At 38.5% G+C, this 23,430-nt stretch overlaps 1 protein-coding gene across 2 annotated transcripts; it reads left to right on the top strand.

Moving 5' to 3' along the window:
• The first annotated feature begins 364 nt into the window (after positions 1-364).
• GBP6 (guanylate binding protein family member 6) lies at positions 365-23,430 on the top strand. Of its 2 annotated transcripts, none has more exons than XM_063712372.1 (11): positions 365-558; positions 4,949-5,151; positions 5,956-6,083; positions 14,505-14,614; positions 14,819-15,015; positions 17,104-17,349; positions 18,408-18,688; positions 19,405-19,617; positions 20,397-20,499; positions 20,839-21,032; positions 22,177-23,430. In XM_063712372.1, exons 2-11 carry the CDS (start codon positions 4,962-4,964, stop codon positions 22,414-22,416), a joined length of 1,902 nt encoding a protein of 633 aa, XP_063568442.1. In that variant the 5' UTR covers positions 365-558; positions 4,949-4,961; the 3' UTR covers positions 22,417-23,430.

Genomic DNA, 23,430 nt, shown 5'->3' with positions numbered 1-23,430 from the left:
GCGTGCGTGTGTGAACACATTTAAAATATCAGAAGTTCTTCACTAACAAAAGACCCCAGAACTCAAGAATTCCCACTAAGAGAAAAATGCTTAAAATATTCTTGGTTTCTAAAGCTTTGCTTATATGACTACTGTAGATTTCCTATTTTTCTTGTGTGCCTGGGAAACTAAAGCCACCTGGAAACGGTATCAAGAAGAAAGCCTGTGAAGCCTTCTAAGATGGGAAAGACAAAAGCAAGCTGGCAGGATTGTGCTTGCTAAGGCATGACTGTGCAGTATCTGTGGCTTTTTCTGACCTCCTCTCACCCCTGCACCCAACACCCATCCTCAAACTCACATCAGATGATTCAGGCATGACTCTGCTAACACTTTAATAAAGGAATGGATTAATTTTACTTCCAAGTTTATTTTTACTGCACCATCCCATTTGTGGAAACAACTAGCTTACTCAGCTTTTTTTTCCTTTTATAAAGAACAGAAAAGTAAAAGGAGGAAAGAAAACAAGAGGTGAGTGAGGCAACTGAAAACTGTTCTTGGACCTGCCGTGCTATAGAGCAGGTATGTACACTTTCTTTTACATGCAACTTAGTTCCTAACTCAAGACTTGGTTTCTGATTCAGAGTGGCAACTGAGGAATGGGCAGGAAGGGCAGGGTGCCTGCTGCCTGGCCTGCAGGAGTCTGTGGCTGGCTTTAGTTCTGGGGAAGCTCAGCTTCTCCACTTGAACCAATGACAGCCAGGCACGCTGCGTCCCCCTGCATGTCCTGTTCCCTGATTATCAACTCAGGACAGCAGTGAGTGGCCTGGAATGAGCCCTGGTGGGCGCCTGCCTGGCTGTCTCTCTCAGGTCCTGCGGCAGGCCCCAGAATGCAGAGAACAAGGAGCTTTCAGGCAATTATACTGGAAGGGAGAGTTTCTTGTCTATCTTTCTAGTGGTCACACTTAGGAAAGCTTCAGAATAAGAGCTCTATAAATCTCTACGTAGAAATAAACTTAGGCCCCACATCGCTGGTCTTTATTACTTAAAAATAATTATATAGTCCAAACTGTGTGTGTGGGGGGGGGGCGGGGGGTGTTAGTTTCCCATAGGAACATCAGAGTCACTTGTAGCTCTTGCTAAACAGATAGATACTTAGGCCTGGGAATCTGGGTTTGAACAATCCTCTCAGGTGATTCTTTAAAAAAAAAAAAAAAAAAGATGAAGAATAGAAACTATGTTTAAAATAAAAAAGATTTTTTTTTAAAACCACCATGTCCCATGGTGGTTTGCTGCACCTATCAATCCGTCATCTAGGTTTTAAGCCCCACATGCATTAGGTATTTTTCCTAATGCTCTCCCTCCCCTCGCCCTCCACCCACCGACAGGCCCCAGTGTGTGAGTTTCCCACCCCCACCCCCACATGTCCATGTGTTCTCATGGTTCAACTCCCACTTACCAGTTAGAACATGCAGTTTTTGGTTTTCTGTTCCTGTGTTAGTTTGCTGAGAATGTGATCTAATTAAACTAAAGAGCTTCTGCACAGCAAAAGAAACAATCATCAGAGTGATCAGGTGATACTTATGTACATCAGAGTGTGAAAACCAGTCCTGAACAGGATTGAACAGCTGTATTTCATTTAGTAGAAGTTAAAAGGTCTGTGATTCCCGCACAGCTAAGAAACCAGAGGCCTGGTTTATATAAAGTTGTTTGCAGGAGCAGCCACATCTTCCTAGAGCTGCCTTTATTGTTCACTTTAAAGAAGGGACTGTACAGTTGCAGTCACTGTAATGTGATGAACATGCTACACATCACATTACAATGCATTTCATTGTGGAAATCAGGACTTCGTGTGTGATCTCCATTTTCCTTACTCCCCTCAGTGAAGAATCAGACAAGAGCAGGTTGTACAGCAACAGCGTGCTTGAACTTTACAGTTTTGCTCCTGTGAAAAATTTATTTGTAGTTTTTGTTTCTTAGTAACTTATAGTTTGTATATTTTGTTGAAATATATAATCTAATGGACCAATTGTTATTGTAATTATTGTAGTAACCTCCATCTAATTCAACATTTACTGAAATCCTATTTTGTGGTGCATGCTATGCAAAGATATAAACTTATAATGTCTCGTTTTACTATCAAAACACCCTCCAGGTTAGATGTATGATTTAACTCACAGACCCCTATAATCAACAGGCTCAGCTAGATGAAGCCCCTTGGTCAAGGCTACATAAATAGTGAATGATAGAGCTGGTATTTTTGGTGGCATTAGATGCATCTTGAATGTTTGACATATCAATTCAAAACTGAGTATTTGAGACATTTGAAGACAATATTATGTTTACATTTTTCTAATTATAAGGAAATACAGGTATCATAGAAAACCATTTTAATATAATGGCAATAAAAATGTGCCAGGAGATCTACAGAATAATTGTACTTTCAATACTAAATTTATGGAATTAAACTTCACCTCTAAAAATATTACAATTAAATCCCATATGCCTTTCACCTCGATTCACCCAAAAGTAACATTGACTTTATCTCTCAAAAAGAAATCTCTCTAACTTATCTATTAATATATATGTACGTAATTTATCTATCTCTCGAGATATCTATAATTTATCTCTATATATAACATGAAATATTATATGTATTGTTATTCTTATTCTTTTTCTTATTCTTATCTGTGGGAGTAAATTGCAGAGAACCTGACCCTTTCTAGGCTAAGTATTTCAGCCTGTACTTGAATTCTTTAGATTCTGGACATTCTCCTGCTTCCCTTTTGGAAAGACAGCCTGTATTCTCTAGAGTTTCCTCATCCCATAGTGGATCCTTTCCCTTCTCCCTACTATTCCCATCACTCTTCCAAACCTGTAGATAAAAGACAAACATATAAGGTCACACTGATGCATTAGAGAACAAGTTTCAGTATATGATGATCATTAAAAAGTTACTGCAGGTTGTTGATCAAAAACCTTATAGCATAACCACTGTCTTTGAGGTAGATTATTCTGACAGATAAGTGGTTGCAGTAGCATAACACAGAGTAATAGGTTGCCCGATTATCCAGGCTTTTGTCTTTTACTCTCTTTTTTGTTGGTAAAATATACTTAATAAAATTACTATTTTACTAATTAAGAATATACTTTGGTGACATTAGTTGTGCAGCCATCTCCAGAACTTCATCATTGTAAACTGAGTCTCTCTACCTTTAAACAATGATTCTGCATTCCCTCCTCCCCCAGCCCATGGTAGCCACACTTCTACTTTCTGTCGCAATGTATTTGATTATTCTAGTACCTCATACAATATTTGTTCTTTTGTGTCTGGCATATTTCACTTGGCATAACGTCTTCAAGGTGATCCATGTTGTAGCATGTGTCATAATTTCCTACATTTTTATGGCTGAATAATAGCTGATTGTAGGTATATACAACATTTTGTTAATCTATTCATCTGTTTATAGTCATTTGAGCTGTTTTCATCTTTTGGCTATTGTGCATAATGCTGCCATAAACACTGATGTACAAATATCTGTGTGAGTCCCTGCCTTTAATTTTTTGGAGTGTATATGTAGAAGTAGAATCGCTTGATCAAGTGTTAATTCTATGTTTGGTTTTCCAAGGAACCATCATACTGTTTTCATAGTGAGAGTACCAGTTTGCATTCCATGAACAGTGCACACAGGTTCCAAATCCTCAACATCCTAGCTAACACCTGTTTTCTGTTTTGAGGTTTTGGGCTTTTTTAAAAAAAATAATAGTCCTAATGGGTGGGTCTAACATGTTACTTCATTGTAGTTTTGATTTTCATTTACCTAGTGATTAATGATGTTGAGCATGTTTTCATGTGCTTATTGGCTATTTGTTTTCATGTGCTTATTGGCCATTTCTTCTTTGGAGAAACATCTAGTCTACTCTATCCATTTTTGAATTTTTATTTTGGCTATTGTTCCTATTGAGTTTTAGGAGTTCTTTATGTATTCTATCAGAAACATGATTTGCAAATATTTTCTCCCTTTCCATAGGTTGCCTTTTTACTCTGTTGATAGTGTTCTTTGATGCACAAAAGTTTTTAATTATGATGAAGTGTGGTGTATCTAATTTTTTTCACTTGTTTCCAGTGGATTTGGTATCATACACAAGAAATCATTGTGTATGACATACCAGAAATCCAAGGTAGGCAGAACAGAAACCAGAACAGGTAGCTCCCAGTCAGGTTAGCGTGTTACAGATAAGGTCTTCTTTGCTCCCTCCACTTCAAGGGAGAGAACTGGGAAGTGAAAAACCACCTCCTCCAAACTAAGACCATGTCACTGAGTGGAGTGGGCAGAACTGGCAAACAAAATGCCATGAAATCGCCTACCATTTTGAATGTGCCTTTTAAAAATACTGGACATTCGCCTGGTTGCTATAGACTTATGACTGTTTTCCAGAGCTCCTGTAAGATCATTTTAGTCATTTTTTTAAAGTTGTTTTGTGATGTCTCCAAGGAGAGAAAGACTTAGAACTTCCTAGCCTGCTATTTTACTCAGTTGTCCAGGTTTGTAACCCGGGTTCTATGATTTCTGCATTCATCCTTTGTAAGACTCGTGATATCATTTGTGTATTTGTGGCTATAATAATCTCTAACTTGCAGATTTTTGTGTCAGTGGGGTCGGATACTTAAGGCATGCATCACAGGACTTGGAGTATTAGTGGGCCCCCTATTATGGTAACAATTACTTGGATTTGAATAGTACTACTGAAGTAAAACTTTAACGAAGATAATGTTCCATGTTTCATCACTTAACGTCATTACAGATTTGGGAGAGTGATAAAAGAAGCCTTCTTCAGTCAGCTAATGCTAGATTACATGTTGTCCAGTAGAAACACAGAAGTCTCATTAGTCCTATGTTGATGGGTGCTTGGGAAACACTGACACAGAGAATGACAATGTAACGTTATTTCTACTGGGAGGCTCTTCTAGGTTGGCAGTTGCCATGGAATCTGGACCCAAAATGTTGGCCCCCATTTGCCTGGTGGAAAACAACAACGAGCAGCTGTTGGTGAACCAGCAAGCTATACAGATTCTTGAAAAGATTTCTCAGCCAGTGGTGGTGGTGGCCATTGTAGGACTGTACCGTACAGGGAAATCCTACTTGATGAACCATCTGGCAGGACAGAATCATGGTAAGTGGTATCCTGGGGCACAGGCCAGTTGCTTGATTCCAGCTATATCTCAGCTTCTTGATTCTCTACCCCAGAGCACATGAAGGTAGACTCCAATTCCTTTCAATAAACCAACCTTCTCATTCCAATTCTTACCACCAAACCACTACCTTATGATAATCTGTTCTCATATTTTTTCCCTCATTCCCATTAAGGAAACTCTACATTACTAGTGCCCAGAATCCTACCTTCCCTTGTGTATTCAAGTCCTGGGCTCCTTTAATTGTGTCTCCTTTGTCTTACAACATATTTTGCTTTCCTCATGTAATATTCCCATCAACATATGAAGATGTTTTAATCTATATAATCTTGAAAACCCTTCCTGAGTTCCATATCCCATGTGGCCACCAACTTCTGTTTTGTTTTTGTGTTTGTTTTAGTTTTTAATCACTTTTCAATGCAAAAAAAGATCTCAATTTCCCTTTTTGAGTTTTTTCCTTCTCGTATCTTTCTTCAACCCACTCTTCTCTAACTTTGAGCCCCACCACTTTTTAAGATGTTCCTGTTATCAGTGACCTCCTCTTTGTCTGATTCACAGATTTCTCTTTGTCTCCATTTTGAGCCATTACTTGGCGTCATTCTCACATTTAATGTCCCTTGCTTTTTTATATAGATTATTCACAAAGTAAGCCATTCTTGAGGAAATACAGAAAGCACCATCATGTATGTTGGGGTAGTTACAATCCAACCAGTCTGATGCTGTGGCCCCAGGGCGGCTTGGCTGCTCTGCTGTCCCTGTGCTTAGCTTCCTCCTCTTCCCTGCAGGCTTCCCTCTGGGCTCCACGGTACAGTCTGAAACCAAGGGCATCTGGATGTGGTGCGTGCCCCACCCCTCCAAGCCAAACCACACCCTGGTCCTTCTGGACACTGAAGGTCTGGGCGATGTGGAAAAGGTAAGACAGAGAGTCATAGACAGGTTCCTTTTATTCCAGACGTGATCCTTGTAATTGAACTGTTGTGATCTATTTGTGCAAACTAGAAATCCAACGATAGTGAATAAGGCAAACTTTGACCTGTTTGAATCACACTTCTAGACAAGGTTAGATATAATGGTATATTAGGTAAAACATTCTTTTATTTCTTGGCATAGTGGTGAATGATTTGATTCAATTTGATAAAAGGTTGTTAAGCAGTTGAGTTTCAGGCCTTTGGGCTGAGTAGCATAGACATTGGTGAACAAAGTAAAGGTCCTGCCTACAAAGAGCCTTCAGGATGTAGTGTGACTGGGAAAGAAGCAGGTTGCTGAGAGGGAGGACATTGGAATGCAATGCAATCCCTGCCCTCTGTCAATTCCACAGGGAACTCTGTGGCTGGAATGGCCCTTTTGAGTTATCATGTTTTGGGACAAGGGTGCTAGGCCTTCATCCCTGGTGCTGGTCAATCACTGGAAGTCTGCCCTGGAAAACTTTCTCATTAAGAGAGCTGACACCTGTGATCCAGGCAGCACCTCACAGCTTTCACCACATACAGTTGTGTATAACAGTGCTTTGATAAGAAAGAGAAGAGGTATTGACTCCAATCTCAGGAGATGAGGAGAGGCCTCTTACCCACCTTCTCAGCTACCATGTGAAGAGTACATTTGAGGGTTGGAATTAAGAGAGTTAAGTTTATATTTCTCATGATGAAGCTCATCAACTACCCACAGAGCATTCTGGAAGGCTTTGAGACATTTCTGATTGTGCTCGTCATATAAAAGTATTTGTTCTTCCTACAATAAACATTATAAGATGAATTTTTGGTATTTAGCGTCTTATGAATGGGTGAAATAAATAATTCCTCTCTTTTATTGTCTTAGTTTGAGATTTATTTGGGAATAGGTTCTAAATTTCTATACACTTTATTTTTGCCCCAACAGGCATTAGAAATTCTGTTTATTTTTCTGCTTTAGTGTTGTATAATTGACAAATAAAAATTGTATATAATTAAGCTGTACAACTTAATGTTTTGATATGTGTATACACTGTGAAATGATCACCACAATCCAGCCAATAATACAGCTGTTACCTCACATAGTTGCCATTTTCTTTTTTCTATGCTCTCTTTTTATTTTTTGGTGTGGTAAGAACAATTAAGATCTGTCCTCTTAGCAGAAGTGAAGGTCACAATCAATATAGTATTGTTAGTTAGAGTCACACTGCTGTACAGTAGATCTCCAGAGTTTATCTTTCATAACTGAAATTTTGTACTCTTTGACCAACATTTCTTCATTTCTCGCATCCCCAGCCCCTGGCAACCACTATTCTACTCTGCTGCTATGAGTTTAACTATTTGACTATTTTAGATTCTACAAATAAGTGAGATCATGCAGTATTTGTCTTTCTATGTCTGACTTATTTCACTTAGCATAATGACCTCAGTGTTCATCTATGTTGTTGCAAATGACAAAATTCCCTTTTTTGAGATTGAATATATATAGACGGATTCACAGCTGAATTCTACCAGAGGTACAAGTAGGAGCTGGTACCATTCCTTCTGAAACTATTCCAATCAATAGAAAAAGAGGGAATCCTCCCTAACTCATTTTATGAGGCCAGCATCATCCTGATACCAAAGCCTGGCAGAGACGCAACAACAAAAAAAAGAGAATTTTGGACCAATATCCCTGATGAACATCGATGCAAAAATCCTCAATAAAATACCAGCAAACCGAATCCAGCAGCACATCAAAAAGCTTATCCACCATGATCAAGTGGGCTTCATCCCTGGGATGCAAGGCTGGTTCAACATATGCAAATCAATAAACATAATCCAGCATATAAACAGAACCAAAGACAAAAACCACATGAATATTTCAATAGATGCAGAAAAGGCCTTTGACAAAATTCAACAGCTCTTCATGCTAAAAACTCTCAATAAATTAGGTATTGATGGGATGTATCTCAAAATAATAAGAGCTATTTATGTCAAACCCACAGCCAATATCATACTGAATGGGCAAAAACTGGAAGCATTCCCTTAGAAAATTGGCACAAGACAGGGATGCCCTCTCTCACTACTCCTATACAACATAGTGTTGGAAGTTCTGGCCAGGGAATTAAGCAGGAGAAAGAAATAAAGGGTATTCAATTAGGAAAAGAGGAAGTCAAATTGTCCCTGTTTGCAGATGACATGATTGTATATCTAGAAAACCCCATCATCTCAGCCCCAAATCTCCTTAAGCTGATAAGCAACTTCAGCAAAGTCTCAGGATACAAAATTAATGTGCAAAAATCACAAGCATTCTTATACACCAATAACAGGCAAACAGAGAGCCAAATCATCAATGAACTCCCATTCACAATTGCTTCAAAGAGAATAAAATACCTAGGAATCCAACTTACATGGGATGTGAAGGACCTCTTCAAGGAGAACAACAAACCACTGCTCAATGAAATAAAAGAGGACACAAACAAATGGAAGAGCATTCCATGCTCATGGATAGGAAGAATCAATATCATGGAAATGGCCATACTGCCCAAGGTAATTTATAGATTCAATGCCATCCCCATCAAGCTACCAATGACTTTCTTCACAGAACTGGAAAAACTACTTTAAAGTTCATATGGAACCAAAAAAGAGCCCGCATTGCTAAGACAGTCCTAAGCCAAAAGAACAAAGTTGGAGGCATCATGCTACCTGACTTCAAACTATACTACAAGGCTACAGTAACCAAAATAGCATGATACTGGTACCAAAACAGAGATATAGACCAATGGAACAGAACAGAGCCCTCAGAAATAATACCACACATCTACAACCATCTGATTTTTGACAAACCTGACAAGAACAAGAAATAAGGAAAGGATTCCCTATTTAATAAATTGTGCTGGGAAAACTGGCTAGCCATATGTAGAAAGCTGAAACTGGATCCTTTCCTTACACCTTATACAAAAATTAATTCAAGATGGATTAAAGACTTAAATGTTAAGCCTAAACCCATAAAAACCCTAGAAAAGAACCTAGGCAATACCATTTAGGACATAGGCATGGGCAAGGACTTCATGTCTAAAACACCAAAAGCAATGGCAACAAAAGCCAAAATTGACAAATGGGATCTAATTAAACTAAAGAGCTTCTGCACAGCAAAATAAACTCTCATCAGAGTGAACAGCCCACCTACAGAATGGGAGAAAATTTTTGCAATCGACTCATCTGACAAACGGTTAATATCCAGAATCTACAAAGAACTCAAACAAATTTACAAGAAAAAAACAAACAACCCCATCAAAAAGTGGGCAAGGATATGAACAGACACTTCTCAAAAGAAGACATTTATGCACCCAGCAGACACATGAAAAAATGCTCATCATCACTGCCCATCAGAGAAATGCAAATCAAAACCACAATGAGATACCATCTCATACCAGTTAGAATGGCGATCATTAAAAAGTCAGGAAACAACAGGTGCTGGAGAGGATGTGGAGAAACAGGAACACTTTTACACTGTTGGTGGGACTGTAAACTAGTTCAACCATTGTGGAAGACAGTGTGGTGATTCCTCAAGGATCTAGAACTAGAAATACCATTTGACCCAGCCATCTCATTACTGGGTATATACCCAAAGGATTATAGATCATGCTGCTATAAAGACACATGCACACGTATGTTTATTGTGGCACTATTCACAATAGCAAAGACTTGGAACCAACCCAGATGTCCATCAATGATAGACTGGATTAAGAAAATGTGGCACATATATACCATGGAATACTATGCAGCCATAAAAAGGATGAGTTCATGTCCTTTGTAGGCACATGGATGAAGCTGGAAACCATCATTCTCAGCGAACTATCGCAAGGACAAAAAACCAAACACCGCATGTTCTTACTCATAGGTGGGAATTGAACAATGAGAACACTTGGACACAGGGTGGGGAACATCACACACCAGGGCCTGTCATGGGGTGGCAGGAGCAGGGAGGGATAGCATTAGGAGATATACCTAATGTAAATGATGAGTTAACGGGTACAGCACACCAACATGGCACATGTATACATATGTAACAAACCTGCATGTTGTGCACATGCACCCTAGAACTTAAAGTATAATAAAAAATATATATATTATATATATTCAATAAATATATATATGCATGCTATTGATAGTTTGGCTGTGTCCTCACCCAAATCTCATCTTGAATTGTAGTTCCCATAATCCCCACATGTCGTGGGAGGGACCTGGTGGGAGGTAATTGAATCATGTGGGTGGTTTCCCCATGCTATTCTCGTGATAGTGAGTAAGTTCTCATGAGAGCTGATTGTTTTATAAGGGGATTCCCCCTTTACTTGGCTGTCATTCTTCTCTCTCCTGCTACCATGTGAAGAAGGATGTGTTTGCTTCCCCTTCCACCATGATTGTAAGTTTCCTGAGGCCTCCCTAGCCATGCTGAACTGTGAGTCAAACCTCTTTCCTTTGTAAATTGTCCAGTCTCGTGTATGTCTTTATTGGGCAGCATGAGAACGGACTAGTACAATGCACATACATGTACTCTACATTTTCTTTTTCTGTTCGTGCATTGATGGACATTCGGGTAGTTTCCATATCTCGGCTATTGTGAATAATGCTGCAATTATTATGGATATATTTAAATATTCATACTTCCATATTTAAATATAAATATAAATATGAAAGTACAGATATCTCTTTAAAATACTGATGTAATTTCATTTGGATTTATACATAAAAGTAAGATTGCTGGATCACATGGTAGTTCTATTTTTAATTTTTTGAGGAACCTCCATACTTTTTCCATAATAGCTGCATGGATTTACACTCCAAAAAACAGCAAATGTTCTCTTATTTTATATTCTTGCCAACAATTGTTATTTTTAATTCCTTTGGTAATAGCCATCTTAAATGTGTCAAGTGATATCTTATTTTTGTTTTAATTTGCATTTCCTTGATAATTAGCTATTTTGTACACCTTTATACATACATATTGGCCATTTGTATGTCTTCTTTTGAGAAATGTGTATTCAGGTTCTTTACTCATTTTTTTACTGTTTATTTTAACTTCAGCGGTAGATGTGCAAGATGTGCAGGTTTGTTACACAGATAAACATATGTTATGGGGGTCGGTTGTACAGGTTATTTTATCACCCAGGTATTAAGCCTAGTATCCATTAGTTATTTTTCCTGCTTCTCTCCCTCTTCCCCTCCCACACCCTCCCATAATCCCCAGTGTGTGTTGTTCCCCTCTATATGTCCATATGTTCTCATCGTTTAGTTCCCACTTACGAGTGAGAACATGCAGTGTTTGGTTTTCTGTTCCTGCATTAGTTTGCTAAGGATAATGCCCTCCAGGCCCATCCATGTCCTTGAAAAGGACATGATTTTGTTCTTCTTTATGGCTGCATAGTACTTTATTGTGTTTGTGTACCACATTTTATGTATCCAGTCTATCATCGATGGGCATTTAGGTTGATTCCATGTCTTTGCTATTATGAACAGTGCTGTAATGAAAGCAAGACATATATGTGGCCAACAATCATATGAAAAAAAAGCTCAACATCACTGATCATTACAGAAATCCAAATGGAAACCACAGTAAGATAACATCTCACACCAGTCAGAATAGGGTATTAATAAAAAGTCAAAAAATTACAGATACTGGTGAGGCTGTGGGCTTTTACACCATTAGTGGAAGTGTAAATTAGTTCAACCATTGTGGAAGACAGTATGGCAATTCCTCAGAGAGCTAAAGACAGAACTACCATTCAACCCAGCAATCCCATTACTGGGTATATACCCAAAGGAACATAAATCATTCTGTTATAAAGACACATGCATGCATAAGTTATTGCAGCACCTTTGCTCATTTTTAATGAGGTATAAGGGTTTTTTTTTGCTACTGAGTTATATAAGTTCCTCATATATTTTGGATATTAGCCCCTTATCAAGTATATGGTTTGCAAATATTTTTCTCCTGTTCCATTGGTTGCATTTTCACTCTGCTGATTGTTTCCTTTGTTACCTGAAGCATTTTAATTTGATGCAGTCTCATTTGTCTAATTTTGCTTTTTTCACCTGTGCTTTTGGTGTCATATCCAAAAACATCATTGCCCAAACCAATGTCAACTTTTTTCCCTGTATATTCTTCTGGTATTTTTACGGCTTCATATCTTTTTTTTCCCCTTCTATCTAACTAAAATTTTGTATCCTTTGACTAACGTTTTCCAACCTTCCTGTTCCCCTCTCCACTAGGACCTCGTAACCATCATTCTACTTTCTACTGCTATGAGTTCAACTCTTCTAGATTTCACATATAAGTAAAATCATGCAGTGTTTGTCTTTCTGTGCCTGGTTTATTTAACTTAGCTTAACATCCTCTAGATTCCTCCAGGTTGTTGCCAATGACAGGATTTCCTTCTTTTTGAAGGCTTAATAGTATTTCATTGTGTATAGATTTCACATTTTTAAAAATTCATTCATCTGTTGATGGAAACAGATTGACTCCATGCCTTGGCTATTGTGAATAGTACAGCAATAAATATAAAAGAACAGATATCTCTTTGACATAGTCATTTCATTTTCCTTGGATATATACACAGTAGTGGGATTTCTGGATTCAGTTTCTGGTTTTCCATTTAAGTCTTTAATCAATTTTCAGTTGTTTTTGTGTATGGTGTGTAATAGGATCAAATATTGCTCTTCTGCATACATGTGGATATGTGTTTTCCCAGTACCATTTATTGAGGAGACCATCCTTTCTTCAATGTAAGCTCTCAGCACATTAGTCAATAATGAGTTCGCTGTGGATGTATACATTTATTTCTGCATTGTCTAGTCTGTTCCATTGATCTATATGTCTGTTTTTATGCCAGTATCATCCTATTTTGACTACTGTGGCTTTGCAATATATATTAAAATCAAGAAATATGATGCCCCCAGCTTTGTTCTTCTAGTTCAAGATTACTTTGATTATTCAGGGCATTTTGTGATTCTGTATTAATTTTAGGATTGTTTTTTATATTTATTTAAGAATATTTTTGGGCCAGGTTGAGACAGCGGAGGTGGCTTGAGGCTAGGAGTTAGAAACCACCATGGGCAACATAGTGAAAGCCCATCTCTACAAAAAAGAATAATAATAAACAAAATGCCTTTGGGATTTTTATAGATACTTTAAAGTCATTTATCAAACAGTGATATACTCCTGTCTAAATAGTTTATTGTTTGTCACGAGTCCCACTTCTAAGAAGAATCCTTATTGATTACTTTTTTAAAAATTAAGGAGTGGGGGACATAAAAAAATGAATAGGCTATTCTTCCTACCTCCAAAATCCCATATAGAAGCTCCTGGAATCATGTAGAAATCTCTAGATCTCAGTTTTTATATTTGCTTTAGGAACCAGTTACACATGCTTTTTAGGATAGAAATAATTCCTGGACTATCTATAATTTAGACATGCTATAGTTTATAAAAACAAATTTAGCCTGACCTTTAGTGTCCTTAATCAACTAGGTACTGGAGCTCCCTATTCAGTCTTATCTTCTGCACTTACCCTCTGCTCATTCAGGCCAATAAACTATTCTTATTGCAAAGACTCCTGAAATCTACAATCTCTAATTTTGTTTCTGTGGGTCTTTCTACTTGCAGAATCACCTTCATTTCTTCAAATCCACATTCAATCAATTTTTTAACATTCAGCTCATGACTTCCAGGAAACCTTCATATCACATACACTCTTCAATTTTCATAGCTCTTATCTTCCTGGATAGACTTGTAATTTTTAATTTAACATTATAGCTATGGGTTCCACTTCTTATGTACATTACTAAGATGTTATCTATAAATATTGTCATTTTTATTGAATTCATCATTATGAATGTTTGTCACAGCTTTGAAATAGTCATCTTGAGAGTAAATTTATTAAATTTACTTTTCTAAACATAAGAACAGTGAGAAACATTCTTCAGTTTCCTATAAGTGTTTGCTGAATTTAACTGAATATAATTACAATCCCCAGTTATGCATACTATGGTATGGTTTTTGTACGTGATGCATGGCCAATAAATATGTGTAGACTGAAGAAGTGTTAACACTCATCATGAATATCCAACTGTAAACCAGATATTGTACTAGTTTTTCCATATATGCATCTTATTTCATCCAATTGATGAAAAGAAAAACCCTATGAAGATTAGAATCCTTTTATATGTAAAGAAATTGTGATTAGAAGACATATTGTAACAAACTGTTGTTTACATTCATGTCTATCTTCTTTGTAGAGCAAGTACATTAGCTGAAATCATAAATGAAAGACTGACAAAATAAATGTCTCAGTGAATTTCTAAAGACTACACTCGTAAGTCCTTTGCTCTAATGTGCTTTTTAGGGTGACCCTAAGAATGACTCCTGGATCTTTGCCCTGGCTGTGCTCCTGTGCAGCACCTTTATCTACAACAGCATGAGCACCATCAACCACCAGGCCCTGGAGCAGCTGCAGTATCCTTCCAGGAACAGAACAGAATCACCAGGTTTCATTGACTTTATAGGAATGGAGATCAAGTCATTTCCTCCTTCCCTTTAATGTAATTACCTGTGGTGCAGCATAGGGAACCCAAGACAAAAGAGAGTGTTTATAATATTTTTATAAAAGAAATGTGTGAATTGTGGGCAGACGGTTTCTTTTCCTTACCTAAGTCCTAGTTATGTGACGGAGCTCACAGAACTAATTAAGGCAAAGTCCTCCCCAAGGCCTGATGGAGTAGAAGATTCCACAGAGTTTGTGAGTTTCTTTCCAGACTTTATTTGGACAGTACGGGATTTCACTCTGGAGCTGAAGTTGAACGGTCACCCTATCACAGAAGATGAATACCTGGAGAATGCCTTGAAGCTGATTCAAGGTATCAGAATGTGGCCTGGGTTGTGGGTGGTCCCCTGGGTGTGTGATCTGCTAAACACTGCCCATCAATCCTGGGGTTTCATTTGTATTTGAGACTAGATTGAGGTCTGTAGAAACGGGGACTGAGGGGTATGTTGAAGAGCTCTAGGAATGGAGCCTAGTTCACTTAAGAAAAGTAGAGTCTAAAATGCAGATAAATTATTCAAGACAGATTTGTTCTTTGTACAATTACTACCTTAGCATTCAGATTACAATGGGTGCTAAGACTTTCTAAAAACAAGATGCTTGTGATCCGTGTTTTGCCCTCTGCTTTTCTGTGTTTAGAAAATGATTGACCAGATAATTGTTAGACATGAAATTACAATGAAAAGCCTATCTAATAAAAATATAAATGTGTGTGTTAGTCCATTTTGCATTGCTATAAAGGAATGCCTGAGCCTGCGTAATTTATAAAGAAAAGAAGTTTATTTGGCTCATAGTTCTGCAGGCTGTACAAGCATGGCACCAGCATCTGCTTCTAGTCAGGACCCCAGGAAGTTTTTACTAATGATGGAAGGTGAAGCGGGCAGCTGGTGTGTCACATGGTGAGAAAGGGAACAACAGAGGGGGGTAGTCTCAGACTTTTAACAACCAGATCTTGTGTTAACTCATTACCACAAGGATGGTAACAAGGTATTCATGAGAAATCTGCCCCTGTGACCCAAACACCTCCCACTAGGTCCACCTCCAACATTGGGGGGGGTCACATTTCAACATGAGATTTGGAGGGGACACACATCCAAAATACCTCAACATGTTACACGGATATTATTCTTCTCATGGAGGGATATAACTTTTCAATATCCATATAGTTATATCATCTACAAAAATGATTTTGTGTTCTAAAGCAACCTGAAGAAGCATGTCTTTACAATCTGTGCCTTTTCAAAATTTCTGATAATTGTTGGAATATTCATTTTACTTTCTATGTTATGATTTTTCTCTTAAACCAACATGTGTATCCATGCTAGAATTTCATAATGATTGTTTTAATGGGTTACATTTATCTAAGTGTGTATCTGATAAAACCTTATGAGAAATATCAATTCCAGTGAACTCACTGTTGCTTTCATTTTTCTATTTATGCTTTCTTGAAACATTTATTAAAAATTCATAGGCAGAAGAGCAACACTGTCAAATCAAATACAGTCTTTTACTCTTCAGAGTTTATAAAGAAGTGATGATTATCTTAAAACTACCTTCTTGGCTGGGCATGGTGACTCACACCTGCAGTGTCAGCACTTTGGAAGGAAGAGGTGAAAGGATTATTTGAGCTCAGGAGTTTGAGACCAGACTGGGCAACATATTGAGACCCTGTCTCTATAAAAACTAGAACAAATCAGCTGGTGTCATGGTGCACACCTGTAGTCTCAACTACTAAAGAGGCTAAGGTGGAAGGATCACCTGAGCCTAGGAAATCAAGGATGCAGTAAGCCGTGATTGTGCCACTGCCCTCTAGCCTGGGCAATAGAGCAAGACCTGGTCTCGAAAAAACAAAACAATACAAGATTATATTCTTGTTACATTTAGTCTTCAGAGGATTTTACTAAAAAATAGCTAACAGCATACAAATTCTTTTAGCATCAATGTGGTTTTCTTAAATAATCATGGTATCTTTTTTACTATCCCAAATGTTGCTACTTATAATATTTATCCTGGATAGTTTATTTCTGGCTCTTCTTTTTGGTCCCACAGCTCAGTTGCTACATGGAATGAAGTGGACAAGAATTTACATTTGCTATTTCATTAATTCAGGCATTCATTTAGTAAACATCTCGTAACAATTACTTTATACTCAGCACTATGTTCAGGTCTACAGATACTAGCCATGGGTTTTGTTTGTACTTGAGTCAGATATCTCCCAAAGTTTCCTGCCAGCATTTTATCACTGGTACAAGTTTCATGTGCACAGAAGTATTTAATTTTTATGTTAAAGGAGGTCTGTAAGCGTAGAAGATGGCAAAAAGACAATAAACCCTATCAAAAATACCTTTAGCTCCCTTATACCAAGACTGTTTTCACTATATTCTCTGTTTTTCTTATCCCTCAGGCAACAATCCCAGAGTTCAAACATCCAATTTGCCCAGGGAGTGCATCAGGCGTTTCTTTCCAAAACGGAAGTGTTTTGTCTTTGACCGGCCAACAAATGACAAAGACCTTCTAGCCAATATTGAGAAGGTGTCAGAAAAGCAACTGGATCCCAAATTCCAGGAACAAACAAACATTTTCTCTTCTTACATCTTCACGCATGCAAGAACCAAGACCCTCAGGGAGGGAATCATAGTCACTGGGAATCGTGAGTCTCCTTTTTACATTTCTGTGGGGCCTCATGTGTGTTGAATATATTGTATAATGTGTTTCTCAGAATATTTGTTAGATTCCATATAGAAAAACTATGTGTATATAGGTATTCACACTCAGTGAAGAAATGTGTATAATTATCACACTTATTGCAATTTACAAATTCCTCTCCAATATTGCAAACTCTGTCACTGATATCTGTGGCTTCCACATATCTGAAAAAAAATCCCCCACTGATAAAATAACTAACTGAAAATAAAAACACATATAATATTTTCTTAGGGGAAATATTTTCTAAGTCCTATGTGTTCAGTATTCTTTGCCAAGAGAATAGAAAAGATATGTTCAAGTTTAAAAACCTCTAGAAGGCTGGGGGTGGTGGTTCACACCTGTAATCCCAGTACTTTGGGAGGCAGAGGCACGCAGATCGCTTGAGCTCAGGAGTTTGAGACCAGCCTGGACAACATGGTGAAACCCCATCTCTACAAAAAATACAAAAACTAGCTAGGCACGGTGGCACATACCTGTAGTCCCAGCTACATAGGAGGCTGAGGCAGGAGAATCGCTTGAGTCTGGGAGGCGGAAGTTGCAGTGAGCCAAGATCACACCACTGCACTCCAGCCTGGGCCTCAAAAAAAAAAAAAAAAGTCTATAAATAAATAAATATTAGCCCATAAGTCCCTGAAAATACAATGGTAGCTTCAGAATTAGGAATAAATGTGATATGATTTACCCTGCCTCATTTTATCTGTGTAAACTACTTTTCTTGTAATTTTTTAAATGAGAAATTGTACTTCCTGCATACCCCCTAGTATGTTAGATACAAGTAGATATTTAAATTTTTTAGCACTGTGGACTGGAGATCCATAAAAATTGAAGAGTCATTATGAAAATAAAAGTGATAATAGCAGAAGGAGGTAGGGATGTGGGTGTATGTGTTTGCATGTGTGCACGCGCGTGTATGTATGTGCATGTGTGTGCTCAGAAATGTAGCCTAGGATCCCATTGAGCTTTAATTTCATATTTAGCCCCTAAATCTCCTGGTTCATTTAGGTCTGGGAACTCTGGCAGTGACTTATGTAGAGGCCGTCAACAGTGGAGCAGTGCCTTGTCTGGAGAATGCAGTGATAACTCTGGCCCAGCGTGAGAACTCAGCGGCCGTGCAGAGGGCAGCTGACTACTACAGCCAGCAGATGGCCCAGCGAGTGAAGTTCCCCACAGACACGCTCCAGGAGCTGCTGGACATGCATGCGGCCTGTGAGAGGGAAGCCATCGCAATCTTCATGGAGCATTCCTTCAAGGATGAAAATCAGGAATTCCAGAAGAAGTTCATGGTAATTTGCCTTAGTCATTACTGTTCATCACCCTTCCCCTTGAAGAATGAAGCCTATAGTTGCCTTTATTGTCACCAATGCTCATCTGTCACTGAGGAATAACTTATCGTGGATTCTCATGAGGGATAGAGTTTCAAAAGACTACATATCCCTCTTTTATCTCCCCAAACCTTAAGCACTCAACTAGAAAACCTTCTGATGACTGAGGTAAAATCAATACAGATCATTTAAGATCCTCCTTAAGTTAACACTTCTAAGGATTCCAGGCCTGCTCTGAACATGCACAAGTCATCCCTGAGCAGTGCACTTTTTCTGTGCATAGTCTACCTTTCCCAGGATACAAAGATTCTCTTACCAGATCTTAATTCCGGGCCATTGTTCAACTTACATTGCTCCTTCTTGTATCCTTGTACCATTGAGGACAGGAACACAGGATGATACCATTGCAACAAACCATAGAGATTATGGAATGTAGTCCCATCATGTCACAGATGAGGAACCTGAAGCTCAGGAAGATTAATGAACTTTTCCATAGCCTTGAAGAGAATTTCTAGCATTGCAAATGTATGAAGTTTTGTGTTTCTGATTCCACATCTACTCCACTAGAATGTTTTTCTCATGAAGACCACAGTTAGATCGACTCTTCCACCAGATTCTTTAGAATTTCATCTCCTCCATGTTTCTTCTGGTGACATCTCTCTATATTTCCCTTGCAGGAAACCACAATGAATAAGAAGGGGGATTTCTTGCTGCAGAATGAAGAGTCATCTGTTCAATACTGCCAGGCTAAACTCAATGAGCTTTCAAAGGGACTAATGGAAAGTATCTCAGCAGGAAGTTTCTCTGTTCCTGGAGGGCACAAGCTCTACATGGAAACAAAGGAAAGGATTGAACAGGACTATTGGCAAGTGCCCAGGAAAGGAGTAAAGGTGAGGAATAAGGGGAGCATGGGGAAGTTTATAGGATAGAGTGAATGGAGTCTTCAGCACCAGCCGTGGGTAATAAGAGAGCAGAGGGATAGCATAACGCCTTAGCTTTCAATGTCCACTACTTAACATTTATTTCTTAGAATAAAAATTTTTATTCCAAAACAAAGGGTATAATATTCAGAAATCCAGGAGAGACAGAAGGAAAATTACCACCTAGGTGGTGGTAATAAACATAATAGTAGTAATAATACAACTAACTCACAACGAGCTGTTATTACCTACAGTATACTGTTAAATTCTTCCCCAGACATTTTAATTTCATCTTCCTAATGACTTTAAGAAGCACCTTTATTTTGGAAATTTTACAGATCTGAACTTAGTACCCAAGGATGATTACATGACTTGCCTAAAGTTCTAGCCAGCAAGTGGCAGGAGAAAGCAACAGCATAGATTAGAGGCAGCATTGCACACTGGAAGACAAACGTGTATAAGCATCAGAGATTGGGAGTTTGTACACCTGTGCACATAGTTCTGCCTGGCCGGAACCCAAAACAGGTACAGGGAGATATTATAGCAGTGGGAAAGGCACTGGAGGGAGACAGGAAGCAGGAATTGAGGAGGGGCTCTGGTCACCCTAAAGAGCCCGCACACTTTGTAGGGGGCTACTTTAGAATTTTAGGCATAAAGCAAAAGTTACAAGACCATAATTGTTCTTGCAACACTAATACCCAGAACATAGATTTTCAAAGAAATCTAAGTGCTTTTTCTTGCTTCCATAGGCAAATGAGGTCTTCCAGAGGTTCCTGGAGTCACAGGTGGTGATAGAGGAATCCATCTTGCAGTCAGATAAAGCCCTCACTGATAAAGAGAAGGCAGTAGCAGGTATGTGACAGGGCTCAGCTTACAGCAGGAGGGGTACATTTATACAATGCCCTCTAACAGATCTAACAGGAAAACCTTCCCAAAATGAGGAATTTCCTCTTCTGTGGAACACACACTCTGCTAAATCTGAAAATAACAAGGGGAGCTATGATCGTACATCAGCCAGACAGGCAGAGCCTTTCCCATCACATTCTCAAATGCGCTCTTAATGGTGTGCACCTGGGTGAATTCTGTGATTTCTCATCCTGCATTTCAGATTTGGTTTAGTGTCAGCTCAGAAAAGTGAAGATGAATCTTCACCTATTATTTTCTTCTCTTTCTAATACCTTCATGGAGCAGTGGATCGGGCCAAGAAGGAGGCAGCTGAGAAGGAACAGGAACTTTTAAAACAGAAATTACAGGAGCAGCAGCAACAGATGGAGGCTCAAGATAAGAGTCTCAAGGAAAACATAGCCCAACTGAAGGAGAAGCTGCAGATGGAGAGAGAACAGCTACTGAGAGAGCAGATTATGATGTTGGAGCACACGCAGAAGGTAAGTCTGCCCTTGGCCTCAGCAGGCCAGATGGTCCTCGCCCAGGTACCTCAGGAAGGGCTGGTGAAGGTTACAGCAACATCATGGAAGGAAGCACATCACCATTTGCTGCTTGGCAATCACTAAAAGCCCTGAATCCTTTTTTCCTTAATTGTTTCAGTAAGACTTGGAATTCTTCTCTATATTCTCTATACTTAGATTCTGGAGAGGTAAGGTTGACTATGATCCCTACAAGTCCTTGGGGAATATAAATAGGGTTGGAGCTGCTGTTTTGGGAGATTATAAAAGTAATCTCGAGAAGTTAAACATATATTCCACACAGTGTATTTGATGTGAACAGCAGCTGGTTTCCTTCACCAAGACCACATATTACCAGGAGCTCTACTACCATCCAAACACCCTGAGGTAGATCCATGCTGACATACAACTCTTAGAAATTTCCAGACTTAAAAGGACAGGAAAGGGACAGTTTCTAAACTTGCTGCAGTTGTCACCCTGTGTAGGTAGCCTGCCCAAATTAGCACACAGTGTAGGGAGAATTCTTGCATTGTCCATCTGAAAGTCCTCTCATAAGAGATTTCTACATCAGCTTATAAGTTTCTGTTATTCCTACAATATGGGTGACCATGCTGCCCAATTGGGACTGAGAATTGATGCAATCAGACCAATGGCTACCTCCCAACTGGCATCTTTTGGGCAGGAACATGTAGAATTTGTCCTTATACCTAGGTTAGCACCATAGCAAAACCATAATGGTGGGTGGATATTAGTAAAGTTGTAAACTATGCTTCCTCACAATCTCTAGGTCCAAATTCTCCTCTAATAATTGAGAAAATGTTTTTAGGAGTAAAATAAAGAAAGTTTCACACAGGTTTTTTTTTTTATTATTATACTTTAAGTTTTAGGGTACATGTGCACAATGTGCAGGTTAGTTACATATGTATACATGTGCCATGCTGGTGTGCTGCACCCATTAACTCGTCATTTAGCATTAGGTATATCTCCTAATGCTATCCCTCCCCCCCTCCCCCCACCCCACAACAGTCCCCAGAGTGTGATGTCACATAGGTTTTAAATACAAAATGTAAGTCTTAAAAGAATAAGGATTTTTAAAAATTTACTTTCCTTCCCACATTGTCTTTAGGTCCAAAATGATTGGCTTCATGAAGGATTTAAGAAGAAATATGAGGAGATGAATGCAGAGATAAGTCAATTTAAACGTATGATTGATATTACAAAAAATGATGATACTCCCTGGATTGCACAAACCTTGGACAAACTTGCTGATGAGCTAACTGCAGTATTGTCTGCTCCTGCTAAATTAATTGGTCATGGTGTCAAAGGTGTGAGCTCACTCTTTAAAAAGCATAAGCTCCCCTTTTAAGGATATTATAGATTGTACATATATGCTTTGGACTATTTTTGATCTGTATGTTTTTCATTTTCATTCAGCAAGTTTTTTTTGTTTGTTTGTTTTGTTTTGTTTTTTTATCAGACAGAGTCTTACTCTGTCGCCTAGGCTGGAGTACAGTGGTGCAATCTCAGCTCACTGCAACTTCTGCCTCCCGGGTTCAAGAGATTCACCTGCCTCAGCCCCTAGTAGCTGGGATTATAGGTGCACACCACCACACCCAGCTAATTTTTGTATTTTTAGTAGAGATGGGGTTTCACCATGTTGGCCAGGCTGGTCTCGAACTTTTGACCTCAAATGATCCACCCGCCTCAGCCTCCCAAAGTGCTGGGATTACAGGCATGAGCCACCACGCCCAGCCCTCATTTAGCAAAGTTTTAAACATAAAAAGTGCTTATTAGAGGATATCAGTGCCTGGCCCACATGAGATAGAACAGATCCATACACACTTTGAAAAACCTTGTTCACTTTTAGGAAATATAATTTTGAAAAATCATTTACATACAAGAGGTCCACTGAAGCATTGCTTTTAATGGCAAAATATTGGAATGTACTTAAATGTCCTTCACATTAGATTGGTAAGATAAATTTTAGTATGTGCATGTACTGGAATATTATATAGCCAGGAAAGAAATTGACAATGAAGCTCTATTTGTACCAGTAAAGAATGGTCTTGAAGAGATATTGTAAAATGAAAGAAAAAAGACAAGTTGTAAAGCAATGTAGATTATCTTATCACCAAGGAAAAAATGCAATTATTGTATGCAAGCATGCAAATATATCTCTGGAAAGATTAATCAAAATCTATTATTATTGGCTCCTTCTGGGAAGAACCAAGTGAATGTAGGGGTTGAAGGAACACATACTCTTCACTTTATACTCTTGAATTTTGTAAAGAAATCTTATTTTACTGATTCAGAAATAAATAAGAAAATGTAAGAGACAATGCTAATAATAACAATAAAAAAATAGTGAAATTGGCTATCA

The sequence above is a fragment of the Pongo abelii genome, chromosome 1 (assembly GCF_028885655.2).
Source record: "Pongo abelii isolate AG06213 chromosome 1, NHGRI_mPonAbe1-v2.0_pri, whole genome shotgun sequence".
Classification (NCBI taxonomy): domain Eukaryota; kingdom Metazoa; phylum Chordata; class Mammalia; order Primates; family Hominidae; genus Pongo; species Pongo abelii.
This window is presented reverse-complemented; position numbering and strand designations above follow the sequence as displayed.

Coding starts and splice junctions, on each gene's coding strand:
- GBP6 (XM_063712372.1), top strand. CDS start 4,962: ATGGAATCTGGACCCAAAATGTTGGCCCCCATTTGCCTGGTGGAAAAC. Junction 18,689..19,404: donor AATTCCAGAAGAAGTTCATG/GTAATTTGCCTT, acceptor TTTCCCTTGCAG/GAAACCACAATGAATAAGAA. Junction 21,033..22,176: donor TGTTGGAGCACACGCAGAAG/GTAAGTCTGCCC, acceptor CATTGTCTTTAG/GTCCAAAATGATTGGCTTCA.